The following is a 17,340-nucleotide window of genomic DNA, read 5'->3' as shown; positions in this document are numbered from 1 at the left end:
GCTTCCGTCGGAAGCCGGGAAGGCGGGCGAGGCCGCTCTAGCCTCAGGGCTCGGTGGTGACGCCGTTTACCCCGCGGGTTGTCAAGGAGTCCAGGGTTGTGCGGCTGCAAGCGGTAGGTGGTTCTCCGGGATGGAAACGGGTGGTGCGGGCTGTAGGTCCCCGCCTTGGGGTTCTGAGCTGGGCCTGGCGGCATCGCGCGGGTAGGACGATGGGACTAGGTGGTCCCCGGGTCAGCCCGGTTAGCGGGGTTCGCTCCTTCCAGCTGCAGGAGACTGGGGATCCCCTCCTCCTGCACAATCTAAAAACCGGCCAGGTAGAGCTGCGAGGTCTCGGACCCTAAAACAGAAGTCGTCGCATGACGTTTGGAATAATCCACGACCTAGAAAAAAAAAATACTAATATGACTTTTGAGTGTCTAGGGTGAGAAGACTTAAGACCAAAGTGCCGGCGCTTCTAACTACAAGCCGCCTGAGAGCAAGGCACTGCAAAAGTGTGTGCTGCGTCATACCCATCCTTCATTTAGTCTGCAGTGGCTCGTTTCTTTAAAAAAAAAAAAAAAGTCTCACACCCATTCACCCCTGATTTTAGTTTGTTGAAGGTTTCTGTTGTAGAATATTGTTTTGAGGTCATTACTTTTGTTTACGTTGCATTTGTTTAACTCTGTGAAGCTGTGTTACTTTTCATGGCTAAAGTACCTGGTGGTCTAATAAAAGAGCTGAACAGCCAATAGCAAGGCAGGGCAAAGGATAGGTGGGGCTGGCAGGCAGAATGTATAGAAGGAGAACTCTGGGAAGAGAGGAAGATGTAGCCAAAGAAGGAGGAGGACATCAGGGGCCAGACACCCAGCTACACAGCCAGCCACGGAGTGAGAGTGAACGTAAAATTACAGAAATAAGAAAAGAAAAAAGTCCAGAGGCAAAAGGTAGAAGGGATGTCTTAAGTTAAGAAAAACTGGCAAGAAACAAGCTAAGCTAAGGCCAGCCATTTATAAGTAAGAATAAGCCCTGTGTGTGTGATTTATCTGGGAGCTGGGTGGTGGGCCTCCAAAGAGCAAAGAGTAAAGAGCAAAGACAACAGGTTACCTCGTCTGGGACTGCTTGGTTAGTTGACTACAGCCACACACTTATTTTTAGTTCCTTGAAAAATTTTAACTTTTATTCTGTTCATTTGCTTATTATTTGCTGAGCACCTGCTGGGCAAATGATCCCCAGCTTGTTACCTGCTCTTGCTTATGTCTCAGTGTCAGCAAACTTTACCCCTCCCTCCCCACTCTGCCTCAGTGGTGGTGTGTCAGTTTGTAAAACACCGGTACCCTTTAAGTAAAGCACTCTCCCCTGCAAGGGGATCCCAGCATTGCTTCAGTGACTGTTGCACTGGTGCATGATACTGTTTTCTCAGAGCATGATACTGTTTTCCCAGAGTATGATACTGTTTTCTCAGTGTTTGGACCGTCTGACCTACTGTGTTGCTCTCTAACCCAATAATTACTGTTGTTGTTTAATGGTATTGTTTCTTCTCAAATTGATTTGGAAACTTCTGAAATTTAAGCCCAAAGTAAGTAGAATTTTTTTTTAAATAAAGCATTGTTGAAATTTATGAAGAGATTTTTAACACACATTTTAAAAACAGGGGTTAATAGAAAGGAAGAGAGTATACACCTAAAAGCATGAATGTGGGCCTCTCAGGAGAGTCACACTTAGTTGTCTTTATATGATTTGGATGGCTTCTGAAGGTATATCTCAAGAGATTGTCAAACAACTTTTTCCTTTTATTTTCATTTTTTTCTGGGAAATGAGATTATAGACTGGCCCCTGGAGTGCACTAGATAGGATTACTCAGGGGCCTTGGGGCATGTTTAGTGCAAATAAAGTTTATAGTCTTGTTTGTAAAATTTCCAGAAACCTGTAGCTTTATATCTGCGAAAGGAGCAGGACCATACTCCAAGGTGATATGTGCTTAGGCCTTAAGCATAGTTCATTGCTGTTTCAACATTCTTACTTGAAATCTCTATGTAAAGGGAATACCTTTTCTTTGTAGGCAACGTCACAGCAAACATTATTAATTGTGGGAAAATCTTGACTCTCAGCTGGCAAGAGACTCCATCCAGATTCCTTTTCATGTCTCCTACCTCACTTCCCTTCTGAGACTTTGATCCCTTAATTTTAAGTGTTGATGGTGGTTGTAGATATGTTTCCTATAACTTATTTGCTGAACAGGGATATATACCCTGCCTATCCAGCCATCAACTGTCTCAAGCTGCTTATCAATATAGGATGTGAGAGAATCTGAGCATGGAGATTACAAGATCATCATTCCATGGGAATGTAGATGAGAGGATGCCATTACTCACCACAACAAACCACATAAACAATAAAGCATACAGTAGATTGTTACACCTGGTCCTAAGATTAGTACCAAAGTTACCAGCCTTTTAATCACATGGTAGATGAGACCTGTGATGTTAATGAATCGTTAAAACTTACCACAGAACTCTACAGTGATTTAATTGTGGTGTGTAAATCTTGGAGGATTTAGGATACAGATACCGATTGTCAGGTGTATATACCCAGCACTTTAATGGTGGCACAGGTTCTCCTTGTGCTATTGACAGACTATCAGGGGACATCCGTGCGACTGTCCTTATTTGAACTTTGGATTTAGGATTGGAAGAAGTATACACCTCATTATATACTGAGAGTATGGGAAAATACAAAGAACAACTCCAAGAAGAATTGTTGGCTTGTTTTTAAATAAGATTTCAAATCTTGTGTGTACATATGAGTGCAGGTGCCCAGGGAGGCCAGAAGTGACAGATCCCCTGGAGTTTGAGCTGCAGGTGGTTGTGAGCCACCTGATATGGGTGCTGGGAACTGAACTCCGATCCTCTGCAAGAACAGTCTGCACTCTTTAAGTTTTGAGCCATTGCACTAGCTTGTGGATTTTTTTTTTTTTAAGATGTATTTTACGTGGATGTGCCTGCATGTGTGGTGCCCTCAGATACCAGAAGAGGGCTTTGGATCCTTCAGAGGCAGAGTTGCAGCTAGTTGTGAGCCATCCAGTATGGATGCTGGGATCTGAACTCTTGTTTCTCAGGAACAAGCAGCAAACACACTAAACTACTGAGTCATCTCTCCAGCCCCCGAGAAAGATTTTAATGATTAAGTATCTTTAAAAAAAAAAAAGGCAATGATGTAAAGTTGTAGCCATTGAGTATGTATTATACCTACAGCACCTAAAGGAAAAACAGTGAAGAAGCCACAACACAAAGTAGGTAAGGTTCCAGTTACTGATAGATCTTTAAAATGAGGCTTAGCTTTGTTTTTTAAGAAGGTAAGGACTTTTCTCTCTTGTCTGAAAAGAGCTTTCAGGTCTTCTCATGGTTTGCAGGTACAAGAGATCTTAGCGTGGGGTGCTCTTGAAGCAACAGTACATCAGGGACTGTCCCTTTGTGGCTGCCAGGAAAGATGGCAGCTCCAGTGGGGCAGGAGCAGGAAGCCCAGCGGCTGCTGCTGCTTCCTGTAGCAGTCTCGGGCCCTCTCTTCAGAGTCCCCGCTCTGGTGAATCTAGGGTTCTCAGCTGCAGAGGAGTTTCAGGATGAATCAGAATGATGCATATTTGGAGTTGTATTGCGAGGTTTTAGAGATTTAAGCATGAGAGCTAACAGGAAAGAGGTGCTTAGAAGAAGGGGAGCCACAGGAGCATGGGCATGGGCTTCTTAAGAGAGTAGCTGGGAGAGTTCTTCAATTTCTGCTCAGCATGTTGGGTCATTGTCAGTCGGAACTCATTTTTTCCTCCTGAAGATGACTCAGTGAAAGGTTTGGAATCCCCTTCTGTAGCCACACGTTTTTGCCCAGGGCAAAGTCTCAGCTCTATACTCAGCTGTAGGGTATGTGATCAAACTTACATACAAATTAACGTTGTATTTGATGTTGTGTTTGATTAAGTCCATTAAATTCTATTAGCCAGGAATTTTACTACTGCCTATACTCTCCAATTTATTTGTTTACCAAAGTGTCTTTATCTATTGGATAAGATACCGCATTTTAATTGTAACCAACTGTTGAGTGAGTCACTGGTAATACCTCTAAGCCAGACTCCATAGAGCCCTGGCAAAGGAAACATGTTGTATAGTGTAAATCTGGAACTTGTATTGTTAAAAGAAGCCACCACGGTATCAGATGGGTTTGCTTACAGTTTAGGAACTTCTCTTGAGAGAGACAGGAAATGCATAGTACAATGTGATGCTTATTTTATCATTAGTTGATGAGGCTACTTAAATTGTTGCTGGATTTGACTTTAGGCTGCTTTAAGTGGGATGGGCTAAACTGGAAGTTTTCAAAGCAGGCACTGTAACATGCCTGCTTCATCACAGGTCCAGACTCTTGTGCCTAGTCACAAGCATGCCCTGCCCTGCACTTCCTCTTATTGAGACTAACATTGTGAAATACTTTTCTCTGAGTGTATGTTTGTGTGTGTGTGTGTCGGGGGGGGGGGGGGGGGGGGGGTATTTTGTGGAGACGGGTGTTCCTGTCAGTTGGCTGCCTAGTCTCCATTTCCCCGCTGGAGATGGATGTGAGTTTCTGATCTCTGTCCACAAGGGCCAGTCTCTCAAGCCCTCCTGCATCTATTTCCCCAAACCATAAAGTGCAGCCCAGAACTAGCAAAGAGTAATTTCTCTGCCTGCTTGGTTCTCTTTGCCCACTCTTACTCATTGTGATCCTAACCATCCGTCCCTGATTATAGCCTGTTCCTTCCCTGGGACTCTTATTTTTCCCTAACATGTCACAGTGAGGTGTCGCAGAGATCCTCATGAAGATAAGAGACAGGTTCTCAGGCCTTCACCTATTACTAGTTACCCAGTGAAAGTAGTCTTGATCTTGTTAGTGGTGTGTGAACCATGACCCCTCCCCCCACCTCCTTTATCCCCTTCTTTCCACAAGTCACAAGTTAAAAAATACCTACAGGTGCTAGGTGATACTGTGATGTCTCTAGAGATGAACTGGCCATTGATCTGTGTCTTACACAAGAAAAAGATCTCCGAAGACATATTGCAAATGCCATCATCATTGTCACTGAAATCTGAAGTTTCTGTTGGTTTCAGGTCTACTGGTAAAAACCAGGAGACAGAAATTAGTAGAAGGAAATTGATTTATATGAGGGGTGAGAGGGCAGACAGTTAGGTGTTGAGGCTTTTAAGAGGTATAAGTAGTTACACTGAGATGATGTGTAATTATCCCCTGTGGTCAGTCTTTTTCTTTGAAAGTCAGAGCTCACCTAAGACTTGCTGGGAATTGGCACCAGCATTGTCTCTTCAGAGGCTCTGTTTTTCTGCCAGTCAGCTCACATCAGTTGAGGAGAGAGGCTGCTCTTAGAAATACCCTTAGAACTCAGGGTAGCCGGTGAGGAGTTTCCCCTGAAACTCAAGTTGTGTTATAGTATGGATGAGAAAGTTACAGACCACCACACATGGAAAGCCAAATTGGAGTCCTTTACTTTTGGCCTTGACCAAGAGTGGGTTAGCACCTCAAGGACACAAAGCCCCAGAATACAGCATTTTTAAAGCAAAAGACCACACTGACCAGAAGTACATCATTCTTTGATAAGGGTCAAGGTAACCTTGCAACATCCGTGCCAGCAAAACATAATAGTTGTTTCAGTCACAGCATGGCAATTAATTTTGATTTATACCTTTATCAGTTATTGAAGCATATCTTTAGTTTGTATAAACATTAATTATTTTGGTAAATACATCTGGGCCATGGTCAGGGTCATGGAAACCCCACATGCGTTGCCAAGGTAGATGTGCCTGTTGAGGGGGGGTGAGTTGAAGAGTGCCTAAACAGATAGGAAATGGATCAGGACAAGACAGTGTTATCTTAGTCATTTCATTTGTAGCTTTCAGCTTAGTGGCTGCAACAGCTGTGCTCAAGCTCCAGGCAGATGTTACTAAGCTGAAGTTTATTGACCCAGCTTGGGGTGCGCACCTACCCCTAGGTGGTCAGCCCAAATTGGGAGGTCACAAAATATGGCCTTTGAAGGGAAATTGGCATGAAAGGAAATGGGGATGTTGTTACACAAACAACAGGAAATGACGGTTAAGTGAGCAAAAATAACATCTGCTTCCTGGAGAGAAGATCAGATCATTGGGTGTAGGCGGAGTTTTCCAAGATCAGCTCTGTTCCACCAGCTGCTTCCCAAATAACTACTCAGCGAGTTATTATTAATTATAAATGCTCAGCTGATAGCTCAGGCTTATTACTAACTAGCTCTTACAACTTAAATTAACCCATTTCTATTCATCTATGTGCAGCCCCAAGGCTCGTGTCTTTTACCTCTCCTCCATATCTTGCTTCCTTTCTGTCTGACAACTCTTCTGACTCCGCCCTTCTTCCCAGCATTCTCTCTGCCCCCCCAAATCCTGCCTAGCCATCAGCCAATCAGTTTTTTACTAACAATGAGCACAATATATATTTACAGTCTACAAAGAATGTTCTACCACAATTGGGACTAAACCTTCTTTAAGAGGTCCACAGAACTTACTGTCACCTAAAGTTTACGGGTTTAAATATCAAAGCAAATGGCTTCATCTGGCATAGCCAGAAGGGCATTCTCGGGTCAGTTTTGTCTTGAGCTTTGGGGATGATGCTCATGGGACAGACTTGTTGCCGCATGGCCTTTGCTGTAATCGTATTCAGCTGTACTTGGAGTCACAAATACCTGAAACTAATTAGATCAGAGATTTTCAGCTAAGTTAGATGAAATCCAGTTCTCTTGTAATTTTATTTGAGTTTTCCAGCTTTCCAGTAAAAGTGTCTTTAGTCTACAGGAGGGTTAAGAAACTACTGCCACATCACACATATTTAGACTTGATGTCTAGTAGGGCTTTCAAGGGGAGACTATGGGAGAAGAGAACAAATTTTAAAAATGCTCTAACAAAAACAGTCTTTAAAAAATTAAAGAAGAAAGAAAATATTTGCGTGGACATATGATCGTGGTTACATGTGTGCCACAGTACACGTGGGAAGGTCAAAGGACAACTGGGGGGCTGGGGTTCATTGTACGCACCATGTGGGTCTTAGGAATTGAACTCAGCTCATTAGCCTTGGCAGTTAGCAAGCACCTTTACCGAGTGAGGCATCCGGTGACAGTGGCTTCAGAATGAGGAGAGCCCCATCCTCCGTCCAGCTGAGGTCTGCACCTGTGCTGAGTATGTTGGAGCCTCTGCTAGGAGGACACTTGAACTGGGATTAGACAGGAACTCTGGAGCTAGACAGCAGGAGTCAGGAGGGTTATAGAAAGTCAGAGGAGGTTTTACAAGATTTTAATCAGTTCACATAGAACTCCAGTGGGTTTTTTTTTCCCATAATAAATAGTTGGTAATTTAACACCTTGGCCTTTTATGTTCATCATACTCCTTAGTATTCTTGCTTCTTTTAGAGTTACAAATTCTGTTTATAAATAACCTAATGAGAGTCTTCTCCCAAGTTCAATAGAGATTATGTATGGAATGAAAAGATTTGTTTTCTGTTCTGGTTCAGGGACAGGGGATTCTAAGATTAGGAAAACTGGTTCAAATTAGAATTCAGCTGTTGAAGCAGGACCTGCTTGTAGTTAGTTTTTTTTTTTTTTTCTCTTTACTCCTTTAGGGGCCTGCCACCCAGCTCCCAAACACATAGAGGCTTATTATTACTTATTAATACTTAGCCTTAGCTTGGCTTGTTTCTTGCCAGCTTTTCTTAACTTAAATTAGCCCATCTACCTTTTGCCTTTGTGCTTTTTACCTTCCTCTATTTCTATATACCTTTCGTTATTTCTTACTCCATGGCCTGCTGTGTAGCCTGGTGGCTGGCCCCTGATGTCCTCCTCCTTCTTTTCTCATTCCTCTCCTCCTTCTATTTATTCTTTCTGCCTGCCAGCCCCTCCTATCCTTTCTCCTGCCTTGCTGTTGGCCATTCAGCTCTTTATTAGACCATCAGCTATTTTAGACAGGCACAGTAACACAGCTTCACAGAGTTAAACAAATGCAACATAAAAGAATGCAACACATCTTTGCATCATTAAATGTTTCACAGCATAAACAAATGTAACACATCTTAAAATAATATTCTACAACACCTGCTGCTCATGGAAAGGACAATTATGACATTGATGTCATAGTGTTTGTATTTTTATTTATTTATTTCTGTGTGATTATTTACACATATATATGAGAGCCCTAGGAGATCAGAAGAGGATATTAGATCCCTTGTATCTGGAGTTACAGGTAGTGTGAGCTTTCTGACATGGGTACTAGGAATTCTGGTACCCTGGAAGAAGCTCTATAAACCACTGATTATCTCTCCTGCACTGGCTTTTTTAAATTTAAAATTATTCTTCGTGGTATTAGTTACTTTTCCGTTGTGGTTTTTTTTTTTTTTTTTAAAGTCAAAAATAACTTAAGGAAGAATTTATTTTGGCTTATAGTTCAGAGGTATAAGAATCTTTTGTATCTGGGTGAGGTAGCACATGCCTTTAGTCCCAGAAGATAAAGGCAGACAGATCTGTATGAGATCTAGGCCAGCCTGATCTACACAAGGAGTTCCAGGGTAGCCAGGGCTACATAGAGACCCTATCTCTAACACCCCTTTCCCTTGCCCCGTGAACATGTAGTAGCAGGCAGGCATGGTGGCCCAGCAGAAAGTTAAGAGATCACATCTTTAATAGCATCATGAACCAGAGAGTTAACTGCAAGTGGGGATGGGCTTTAAACTCTAAAAGCCCACCCTCAGTGGCTTACTTATTCCAGTAAGGCTGCACTTCCCCATTTATGCCTCCAACGGGGGTTGGGACACCAAATTCCTGAGCCTCCAGGGACATTCCTCATTAAACTGTCTCCTTCTGTCTCCATATCACTGTCTTTCCTTAATACTTCAGATACAAAAAAGGGACAGACTGATTTCTGCAGGCTGCTCATCAACAAAGAGAAAAGACTGGGCCTGCTTGAGTACCCCAGAGTGGAGGTCTGCTATGGAAAGTAGAGTGGGTGAGTGTGAGTGTGATGGTACAGTGTGACGGGTGAGGTTCTGGTGGAATTGTTTGACTCAGGAGAGGATGTACTATCATGGTGTTTGTTTTTCACTTTTTTGGGGGGCCCACCACCCATCTCCAAAATAAATCATACACAGAGTCTTATTATTATTTATGAATGCCCAACCTTAACTTGGCTTATTTCTTGCCAGTTTTCTTTAACTTAATTTATCCCATCCACCTTTTGCCTCTGGGCCTTTCCATTCTCTTACTTCTGTAAATCTTACTCCATGGCTTACTCCATGGCTTGCATGTAGCTGGGGGGCTGGCCCCTGGAGTCCTCCTCCTTCTCTGGCTACTTCTTTCTTCTCCCTCCTCCCAGATTTCTCCTATTTATCTTCTCTGCCTGCCAGCCCTGCCTATCCTTTCTCCTGCCTTGCTATTAGCCATTCAGTTCTTTATTAGACCAGTCAGGTGTTTTAGACAGGCACAGTAACACAGCTTCACAAATACAACATAAACAAAAGTAATACACCTTAAAATAATATTCTGCAGCAATATCATCATGTTTTAAATGGGTAGAAAGTGAGAAATGATTCCAGATTTGAACTTGGCTGTTGTAGTTGGAATTACTGATGGTTAATATGATAGTACCCTTTAGGAAATTGTTAGTCTTCTGAGTGACAGAGTTTATCACCTTTGTTATGGATGAGAACTGAAGCATTTTAGAGATAAGACATTGACCTCTAGAGCCCACGCACTTGTCCGTCTGCCTTGCTGTCTAGTCAATTAGCCGTTTTGTCATTTTCTTCTACCCACTGGAAAGCTGCAGTATTTTAACTTGGGTATCTTTTCCCTCTCGTTAGCTTATTTAGAAGCCTGCTTGGAGGTAATGGCTGATGAGCTGGACCCCGATGCCCTGGCTGATGGTTCAGAGCCCCTTTTTTCCTTTGGAGTTATAGCAGATATTCAGTATGCTGACTTAGAAGATGGATTCAATTATCAAAGAAGCAGGCGGAGGTACTACCGGCACAGTCTTGTTCACTTACAGGGTGCCATTGAAGACTGGAATAAAGAACGCAGGCCGCCCTCCTGTGTCCTCCAGCTTGGAGACATCATCGATGGCTACAACGCACAGTATAAAGTCTCAGAAAAATCTCTAGAACTTGTCATGGACACATTCAAAATGCTTAAAGTCCCAGTTCACCACACATGGGGAAATCATGAATTCTATAACTTCAATAGAGACTTCTTAGCAAACTCGAAACTTAACAGCAAGTTTCTAGAAGACCGAATTGTACAGCATCCCGAGACCACGCCATCGGAGAACTATTATGCTTATCACTTTGTACCATTCCCTAAATTCCGGTTTGTTTTACTTGATGCTTATGACCTGAGTGTCTTGGGCATAGATCAATCTTCTCCAAAATATGAGCAGTGTATGAAGATGCTGAGGGAGCACAATCCAAATGTGGAGTTAAATAGTCCCCAAGGTGAATTATTGCTTTGAGCTGAGAATCTAATACATTGTCTTTAAATTCTTCAGCTACCTTTTATTCAGCAGGAAGATGGATGATTAAGGTAAAATTTATTGTCACTGTTGTTCAGGGTCAGGATTCTTACAAGCTTGATGTCACATAAATTATAAGTAATTTAAACTTCAGACATTTAACAGATTGAGTACCCATCATAATCACTGCACATATATATGGAGAGAACCATAGCAGTAGGTAGGTAGAGCAGATAATAAATATATTTGTTAGCTTTCCATCACTGATCAGTACCTAAAATAATCAACTTGCGAGGAGGAAAGGTCTCTTGGCTTATGGTTTGGGGTGGAGGGTGCGGGGGAGGTGGTTTAGTTCATAGTCCCTTGGCCTGGTTGCATTTGGGCCTGTGATGAAGCAGCATGCTATGACAGGGAATACATACTAGAGCAAGCTGCTTACTCATAGCCAGGAAGCAAAGCCGGGAAAGAGGGCCTGAGCTTGTAGTCTCCCTTGTGACTTGACTTCCCTCACTAGCTCCTACCTCTAAAAGATGCTAACACCTCAGTTGGTGACCAAGTCTTCAGCACATGAGCTTTATTGAACATTTCAGATCCAGACTCTAGCAGGAGATGAAACAAAAGCAAGATTATCTTCTCAGTGATAACTGTGCTGAGAAAATAGAGTGTGTTACAGCGAAGAACTAGGGATGCTGTTTTAGATTAGGTGAATAGACTTTCCATGGACTCAAGTTTTTAAGCTGTTGTCTAGATGACTGGATTAACACTTAGAGTGAGGTGGGGAGCTGGCAGGCACAGGGAGACACAAGTGCAAGGGCACTAAGTTGCATCAGACTTTGGCATTATTAAGTAGCACAGGCTTCACTGGGGTGAAGGTGACAAGTATAAGGCTGTGTAGTAGGGCTCAGAGGACATAATAAGGGGGTTCTATTTTCAGTGTAGTGGGAAGCCAGTGTAGTAAGCAGAGGAGACCAAGACTAGAATCCCCATTGCTGTGTTTATATATTGCTCTACATTCTTAAGATGATTATCAGATATCCCTAAAGAACATGTTCTTTGTTAACCAAACTTGAATGTCCAAATGAGGGAGAAAATGACATGCCACGGGTCTAATTTGCTGAATTCATTCAGGACTTTCTGAGCCCCAGTATGTCCAGTTTAATGGAGGATTCAGCCAAGAACAGCTGAACTGGTTGAATGAAGTTCTTACATTCTCAGACCTGAACCAGGAAAAGGTGGTGATTGTGAGTAAGTATGTACATTGTTTCTTTGGTTACACTGACATTTTAGAAATTGGGAAGTTATCCATGAAAGAATAGTAATATTTGTATTTTGATACCCTCTTTCTATAAAACAAATACTTTAACTACATTTTTTTTGCAATTTTAAAATAATTTTATTTAATGTATGAATGTTTGTCTGGATGTATCTTTGTGTACCGTGTGTTTGCAGTACCCGAGAAGGCCAGAAGAGGGTGTCATATCTCTTCTGGAATTACAGCCAGTTGTGAGCTGACATGTGGGTGCTGGGCATTGAATCCAGGTCCTCTGGAAGAGCAGCCAGTGCTCTTAACTGCTGAGCCATCCTTCCAGTCTTACTTAATAGTTTTCACTGAAATATAACGTAAGTCTTAACATTTAAGAAGGAATCAGAAAAGAATTGTAAAATAACAAAAACATTTTGCCATCTGTTTTGTTAGTGTCTCTTGAGTTTCCCTTGTAGGTTTCAAAGTGGACTTTTCCCAACTGGGATCAAATTATGTACTAATTTTAACTGAGGAATTCTTTTCAGGCCCCACCAAGTCTTAGCCTTAGGAGCCCTGGCTGGCAGTGAAATTGCTACCATTGGGTAACTGTTGCCCAGCTGAAGCAAAATTAGTATGAGATGTGACAGGCAAGCTCTTGAAGTTCTCCGTCAATCCCACAGTTGCACAGGCGTTAGTTCCCTGTTATTTTCATTTATAACCAGTTTTGGGAGACACTGCCATCCAAGACAGTAGGCAATTTGGAAGGTGTGCCTGCATGCACATGATGGTGGGATGCTGGCTGCCTCTTGGTGGTATGAACATTGCAGTGTTGACAAACAAGACCTGTCAACTACAATTTTCTCAGCTTTGTAACACATGAAATCATTAATGAAAATCCTTTGAAAAGGATAGGCTGTTCAGGTGGTTGATAATATAAATGTGTTTCTGTCTGTGAAGAGGATGGAACAGGATCATGACTGCTGCAATTTGCCTGTCCTCTTAGCCTCTCTTAGCCTTATTATAGCCTCTTGGGTCAGAGGGAGGAAGAAGGGAAGGACACACACATATATCTCCTCCTGCTTTAGGGATCTCTTACCCACTCCCTTTCTCACTTGCTTATAAACAGGTAGGTAGAAAACGGAACTTGTTTAAATGTAAGAATACATGAACGGGAGCAGAGCAGAACTAAGTGACTGGGAAGAAGCCGGGATTGGTGAGCTGTGTTGCCTCCCTTCAGAGTGAAACTCTGCCCTGATGCATGCTCTCAGACTAACCAATGTGTTGGCTCTGCAGATCGGAAGTCCCCAGTGCCTGTGGATTTCCCCTGGGCCCCAGGTCAACTTTCCCAGCTTTAATCAGTTTCCTCAGCTGCAAATTGAATCTGGCAGCCTTGATCTCCAGAGGTTCTTTAAAGTCTTCTAAACTGTTTCTGTTCAGTGACATTTATATATATATATATATATACCAAAACCCCTGGGCAGCTCCTAAGCTGTTTTTTAGCTACATCATTCGTTATATGTAACATTCCTATTTATGGAGATCAGTGAGATTGGATTTCAGTGAAGAATCTGGCTGACTCCTGGCTGCCTTTATAGATGCCCGGCACAGGATGTTCTTGGAATTCGGAAGGCCTCGGACATCATTTTTCTATACAAATATGTCTTCCACTTTATATCTGAACCAGCTACCTGTCTGTCCATTCTGTGCATCAGAAATGAGGCTATAGATTGCCCGCTCAGTAGCTCAGTCTGGCTTTGAACTCATAATCCTCCTGCAGCTTCCAAGTGCTAAAATTACAGAGCACATTGCCACCTTGGTCTTCATGTTGATGAAGAAGCATTATACTTAGGTTTGGTTTTCCTGAATAGTAGCTTTCAGTCTTTTCTTGATGGAAAATGATTTAATTGGCTCCTAATTTTTCTTTAACAGGCCATCTTCCCATTTACCCAGAGGCCTCTGACAGCGTGTGCTTGGCTTGGAACTACATGGATGCCCTGTCAATCACATGGTCTCACAAGTGTGTGGTGTGTTTCCTTGCTGGTCACACACATGACGGTGGCTACTCTGAGGATCCTTTTGGTATACACCATGTCAACCTTGAAGGAGTTATTGAAACAGCTCCGGATAGCCAGGCCTTCGGCACAGTTCATGTCTACCCTGACAAAATGATACTGAAAGGGAGAGGCAGAGTTCCAGACAGAATTATGAATTACAGAAGGGAATAAGCTTTGTGTTTTTAGTCTCATTATCTTGTCTATCTTTGTAGAAAAAGAATGGTATTGTTTTATGTTTTACTCTATTGCATATAAAGTTGAATTCTCACTGGGCGTGGTGGTTCATGCCTTTAATCTCAGCACTTGGGAGGCAGAGACAGGCAAATCTCTGAGTTTGAGGCCAGCCTGGTCTACAAGAGTGAGTTCCAGGACAGCCAGGGCCACACAGAGAAACCCTGTCTTGGGGGGAAAAAAGTTAAATTCTCAATCTCATTAAGTATTCTGCTTGTATACAAAGTGGCTTTGTGGCTTCAGTATGTGTAAGTGAAGATAAAATTCAGAAGTACTATTTTTGGATAATATATCCAAGTACTGGCAGCTGGAAAGTAAAATAAACCAGGAAGGAGACTCGTGGGCATGTAGTCTGATAAGGGACTGTACTTATCCTAATTTGAATTTCTTCTTTTTTTACAAGGAGAATGTGCTCTTGTGTTGACTCTAGAGCTTAATACATGGAAGCCCAGGCAAGTCTGTCCTGCTTACCCGCTGTGTGAGCAGGCTTCCCCCATTTTGGTTCAGAGTACCCGCACTTAGATAAAGGTGATAATCCTGTTCTGTGAAGAAAAACTGAGCGATTAATTCAGGTGAAATCGTGGTGCTTCCTTCCATCTCAGAAGGGCCTGCGGGGACGTGCCAAGTGACACCAGGACCAAATGCTGAGTGCTGGCTCGTCGGGTCTCTCTGAAATGCCTAGTACTCTGTGGGGCCACTGTGTAGAAAATGATTTATTTTTGATTTCCTCTCTAGACACATGGAGCCCATTTAACCCCACTGCTGTTTGTGTCAAGGCTTATCTGCAGAAAATCTTGACAGCAAACAGACCATTGAAGAGTAGAGTTTGAGTCAGGGCTGAAAGACCGAAATACTGGTCACCATAAGTACCCGTGAAGTGCCTACCAGAAAACAGGCCCGTTCATTTTCTGTGACTGCTCCAGTGAATTCTTGAGTATGTGGCCACTCCCTACATGTGTTTGTTCTCTGCTTGTTCTAAAGGTCAGGATTCTGAAATCATTTCACCAGGCTGAAAACAAAGTGGGTGTGGCCACAGTCCAGTGGGAAACTCTGGACAGAATCCTCTTTCTTGCTTTTCCAGCCTCTCAAGATGCACGTGGGCATTTGCTTGGCCCTCTGGATAGTCCAAGCACCTGTCCATGTCAAGACTCTTGATCTCATGTGCAAAATTCATCTCACAGTTTAAGGTAACAGGGATTGTGACTACCCAGCTGGCCACAGCACGACTGTCATATGTTTCTGTGTACCCTGATGTCACCAGGATGGAAAGAGACAAAACACAAGTACAAATGTGAGAAATTGCCCACCACATATAAAAGGACAAAGAATGTGGAAGAGAAACTTGAATTTCATTTGAAGAGATTTAGGATGCCATGAAAAAAGAAGAAGAGGACTGGAGAGATGGCTCAGAGGTTAAGAGCACTGGCTGCTCTTCCAGAGGTTCTGAGTTCAATTCCCAGCAAGCACTTGGTGGCTCACAACCATCTATAATGAGATTTGGTACCCTCTTCTGGCCTTCAGGGATACATGCAGGCAGAACATTGTATACATAATAAATCAATCTTAAAAAAAAAAAAAAGAAGAAGAGTGGTTTAGATGGGTGGGGAAGATCAGTGAGCGAGGGGTAAAGAGTTAAAGCCTAAGAGGAACTCTTGGTTTCCGAGCTGTGGATGTGTGTCTAGAGAGCAAACTGATGGGCAGGCATAGGAAACGGGAGAACACATTCTGAGAACTGCAGTGTTACATCTGCTATTGATTCTTAAATCCAATAGAAAAATAGAGTGTGGTCTTCACCCCTCCAGAGCACCGCATCTGCCAGTGTCTGCCATCTCAGTGTCCTGGCTGGCCTTTTCCTTCTGGTGAAGGCCAAGGGGTATCCTGTACCATCAGACCAGTAGGCCAAAACTAAGTATAACTAGCAGAAATCCAGCAGTATTGAGGTGCGGAGATGATTCCAGGCCAAAGTCTGATGCTCAGTATTGGTTATGGGAAGGACAAGAAAACAACACTGCCTCGTGACTTTGGGAAGTCCCTGGTCTGGAAGTGCCCCTGACAAACAGGAAGTCTCATTGTGTTGAGATCATTTAGTCTTGCCTCCAACAGCCACAGATCCTCATGCAGAGAGCAACCCTAGCTGGCCAGCAAAGTCACCAAACCCAACATCGGGCTGGCTGCACAGCAAAGAAAATGAACTGACAGTTCACATGTACATCTTTTTCATACTGAAATAAAACCATAAATGCTGAAAGAAGAGAGAGTTTAGCCTGGCATGTTGGCTAGCCTGAACTACATAGACCCTGCCTAAAAAAATAAATAAAAATTATTCCATTGGTAAGGGCCAAAGACAAGTACAGACAAAAAGTTAGTGTCTTCCATGCTTCTCTGAGGGTGCAAAAGGTACCATGAATATTTACAGCCATACTAGTCTGATAGAGGGAAATAATACATGCTTTGAACATGTGAGTCATTTACACAGAAGTCAAGCCTATTTGGAGGATCAATACTGCCTATGTTGAATTTCCAAGTGGACTGAGTTTACTACAACTAGTTCTAAAGAAGATATGAAAGTGATAAAGAGCATGTAGGCTAAAGGGACACGAGGAAACTCCAAATCTTTGACATTTTATTTTATTGACTCCAACTGCACTGTACTTGCTTTAATATAAATTTTATTTTTTCCTTGATATCAAAAATAAATATCTCTTTAGTATTTACAGAGTTCTGCTGCATTGTAGGGTATAAAATAGAATATAAGACTCATTTCCATTTCTTTGGCATGATAGGTACTAATTCTACTTAAAAGAAGCATTTCTTAAGTCTCCTGAATGACATCTTGTCTGGCTTACTTTTCAATTTCTGAGACAAAACACCAGGGCCAAAGAAAGCATTTAATTTGGGACTTGTGGTTCCAGAGCAGTGGTTCTCAATCTCCCTAATGCTGTGACCCTTTAATACAGTTCCTCATGGTGTGGTGACCCCCAACCATAAAATTATTTTCGTTGCTGTTTCATAAGTAATTTTGCTACTGTTATGAAACATAATGTAAATATCTGATATGCAGATGGTTTCAGGTGACCCCTGTGGGTTGCAGCCCACAGGTTGAAAACTTCCAGATGGTTAGAGTCCGTGATGGTGAACGAAGGCACGGTGGCAGGAACAGCTGAGAGCTTACATCTTGTGATGAAAGGAGGAGGCAGGGAGAGACACTGGGAATGGCCTGAGTCTTTTGAAACCTCAAATCTCATTCCCAGTGACTACTCCCTTCAGCAAGGCCACACATTCTAGCCTACCCAAA

At 42.7% G+C, this 17,340-nt stretch overlaps 1 protein-coding gene across 1 annotated transcript; it reads left to right on the top strand.

The window, feature by feature from the left end:
* Positions 1-13: 13 nt before the first annotated feature.
* On the top strand, positions 14-16,759 carry Adprm (ADP-ribose/CDP-alcohol diphosphatase, manganese dependent). The gene is made up of 5 exons (XM_042282217.2): positions 14-113; positions 8,915-9,023; positions 9,874-10,500; positions 11,646-11,762; positions 13,690-16,759. The coding sequence occupies exons 2-5, from the start codon at positions 9,008-9,010 to the stop codon at positions 13,983-13,985; spliced, it is 1,056 nt and encodes a 351-aa protein (XP_042138151.1). The 5' UTR covers positions 14-113; positions 8,915-9,007; the 3' UTR covers positions 13,986-16,759.
* Positions 16,760-17,340: the final 581 nt, after the last annotated feature.

The sequence above is a fragment of the Peromyscus maniculatus genome, chromosome 8 (genome assembly GCF_049852395.1).
Source record: "Peromyscus maniculatus bairdii isolate BWxNUB_F1_BW_parent chromosome 8, HU_Pman_BW_mat_3.1, whole genome shotgun sequence".
Lineage (NCBI taxonomy): Eukaryota > Metazoa > Chordata > Mammalia > Rodentia > Cricetidae > Peromyscus > Peromyscus maniculatus.
The sequence above is the reverse complement of the archived record's forward strand: the minus strand, read 5'-3'. Positions and strand labels throughout refer to the sequence as shown.

Excerpts from the sequence above, each read along its gene's own strand:
- Adprm (XM_042282217.2), top strand. Across the intron at positions 10,501-11,645 it reads GGAGTTAAATAGTCCCCAAG|GACTTTCTGAGCCCCAGTAT; the intron begins GTGAATTATTGC and ends GAATTCATTCAG. Across the intron at positions 11,763-13,689 it reads GGAAAAGGTGGTGATTGTGA|GCCATCTTCCCATTTACCCA; the intron begins GTAAGTATGTAC and ends TTTCTTTAACAG.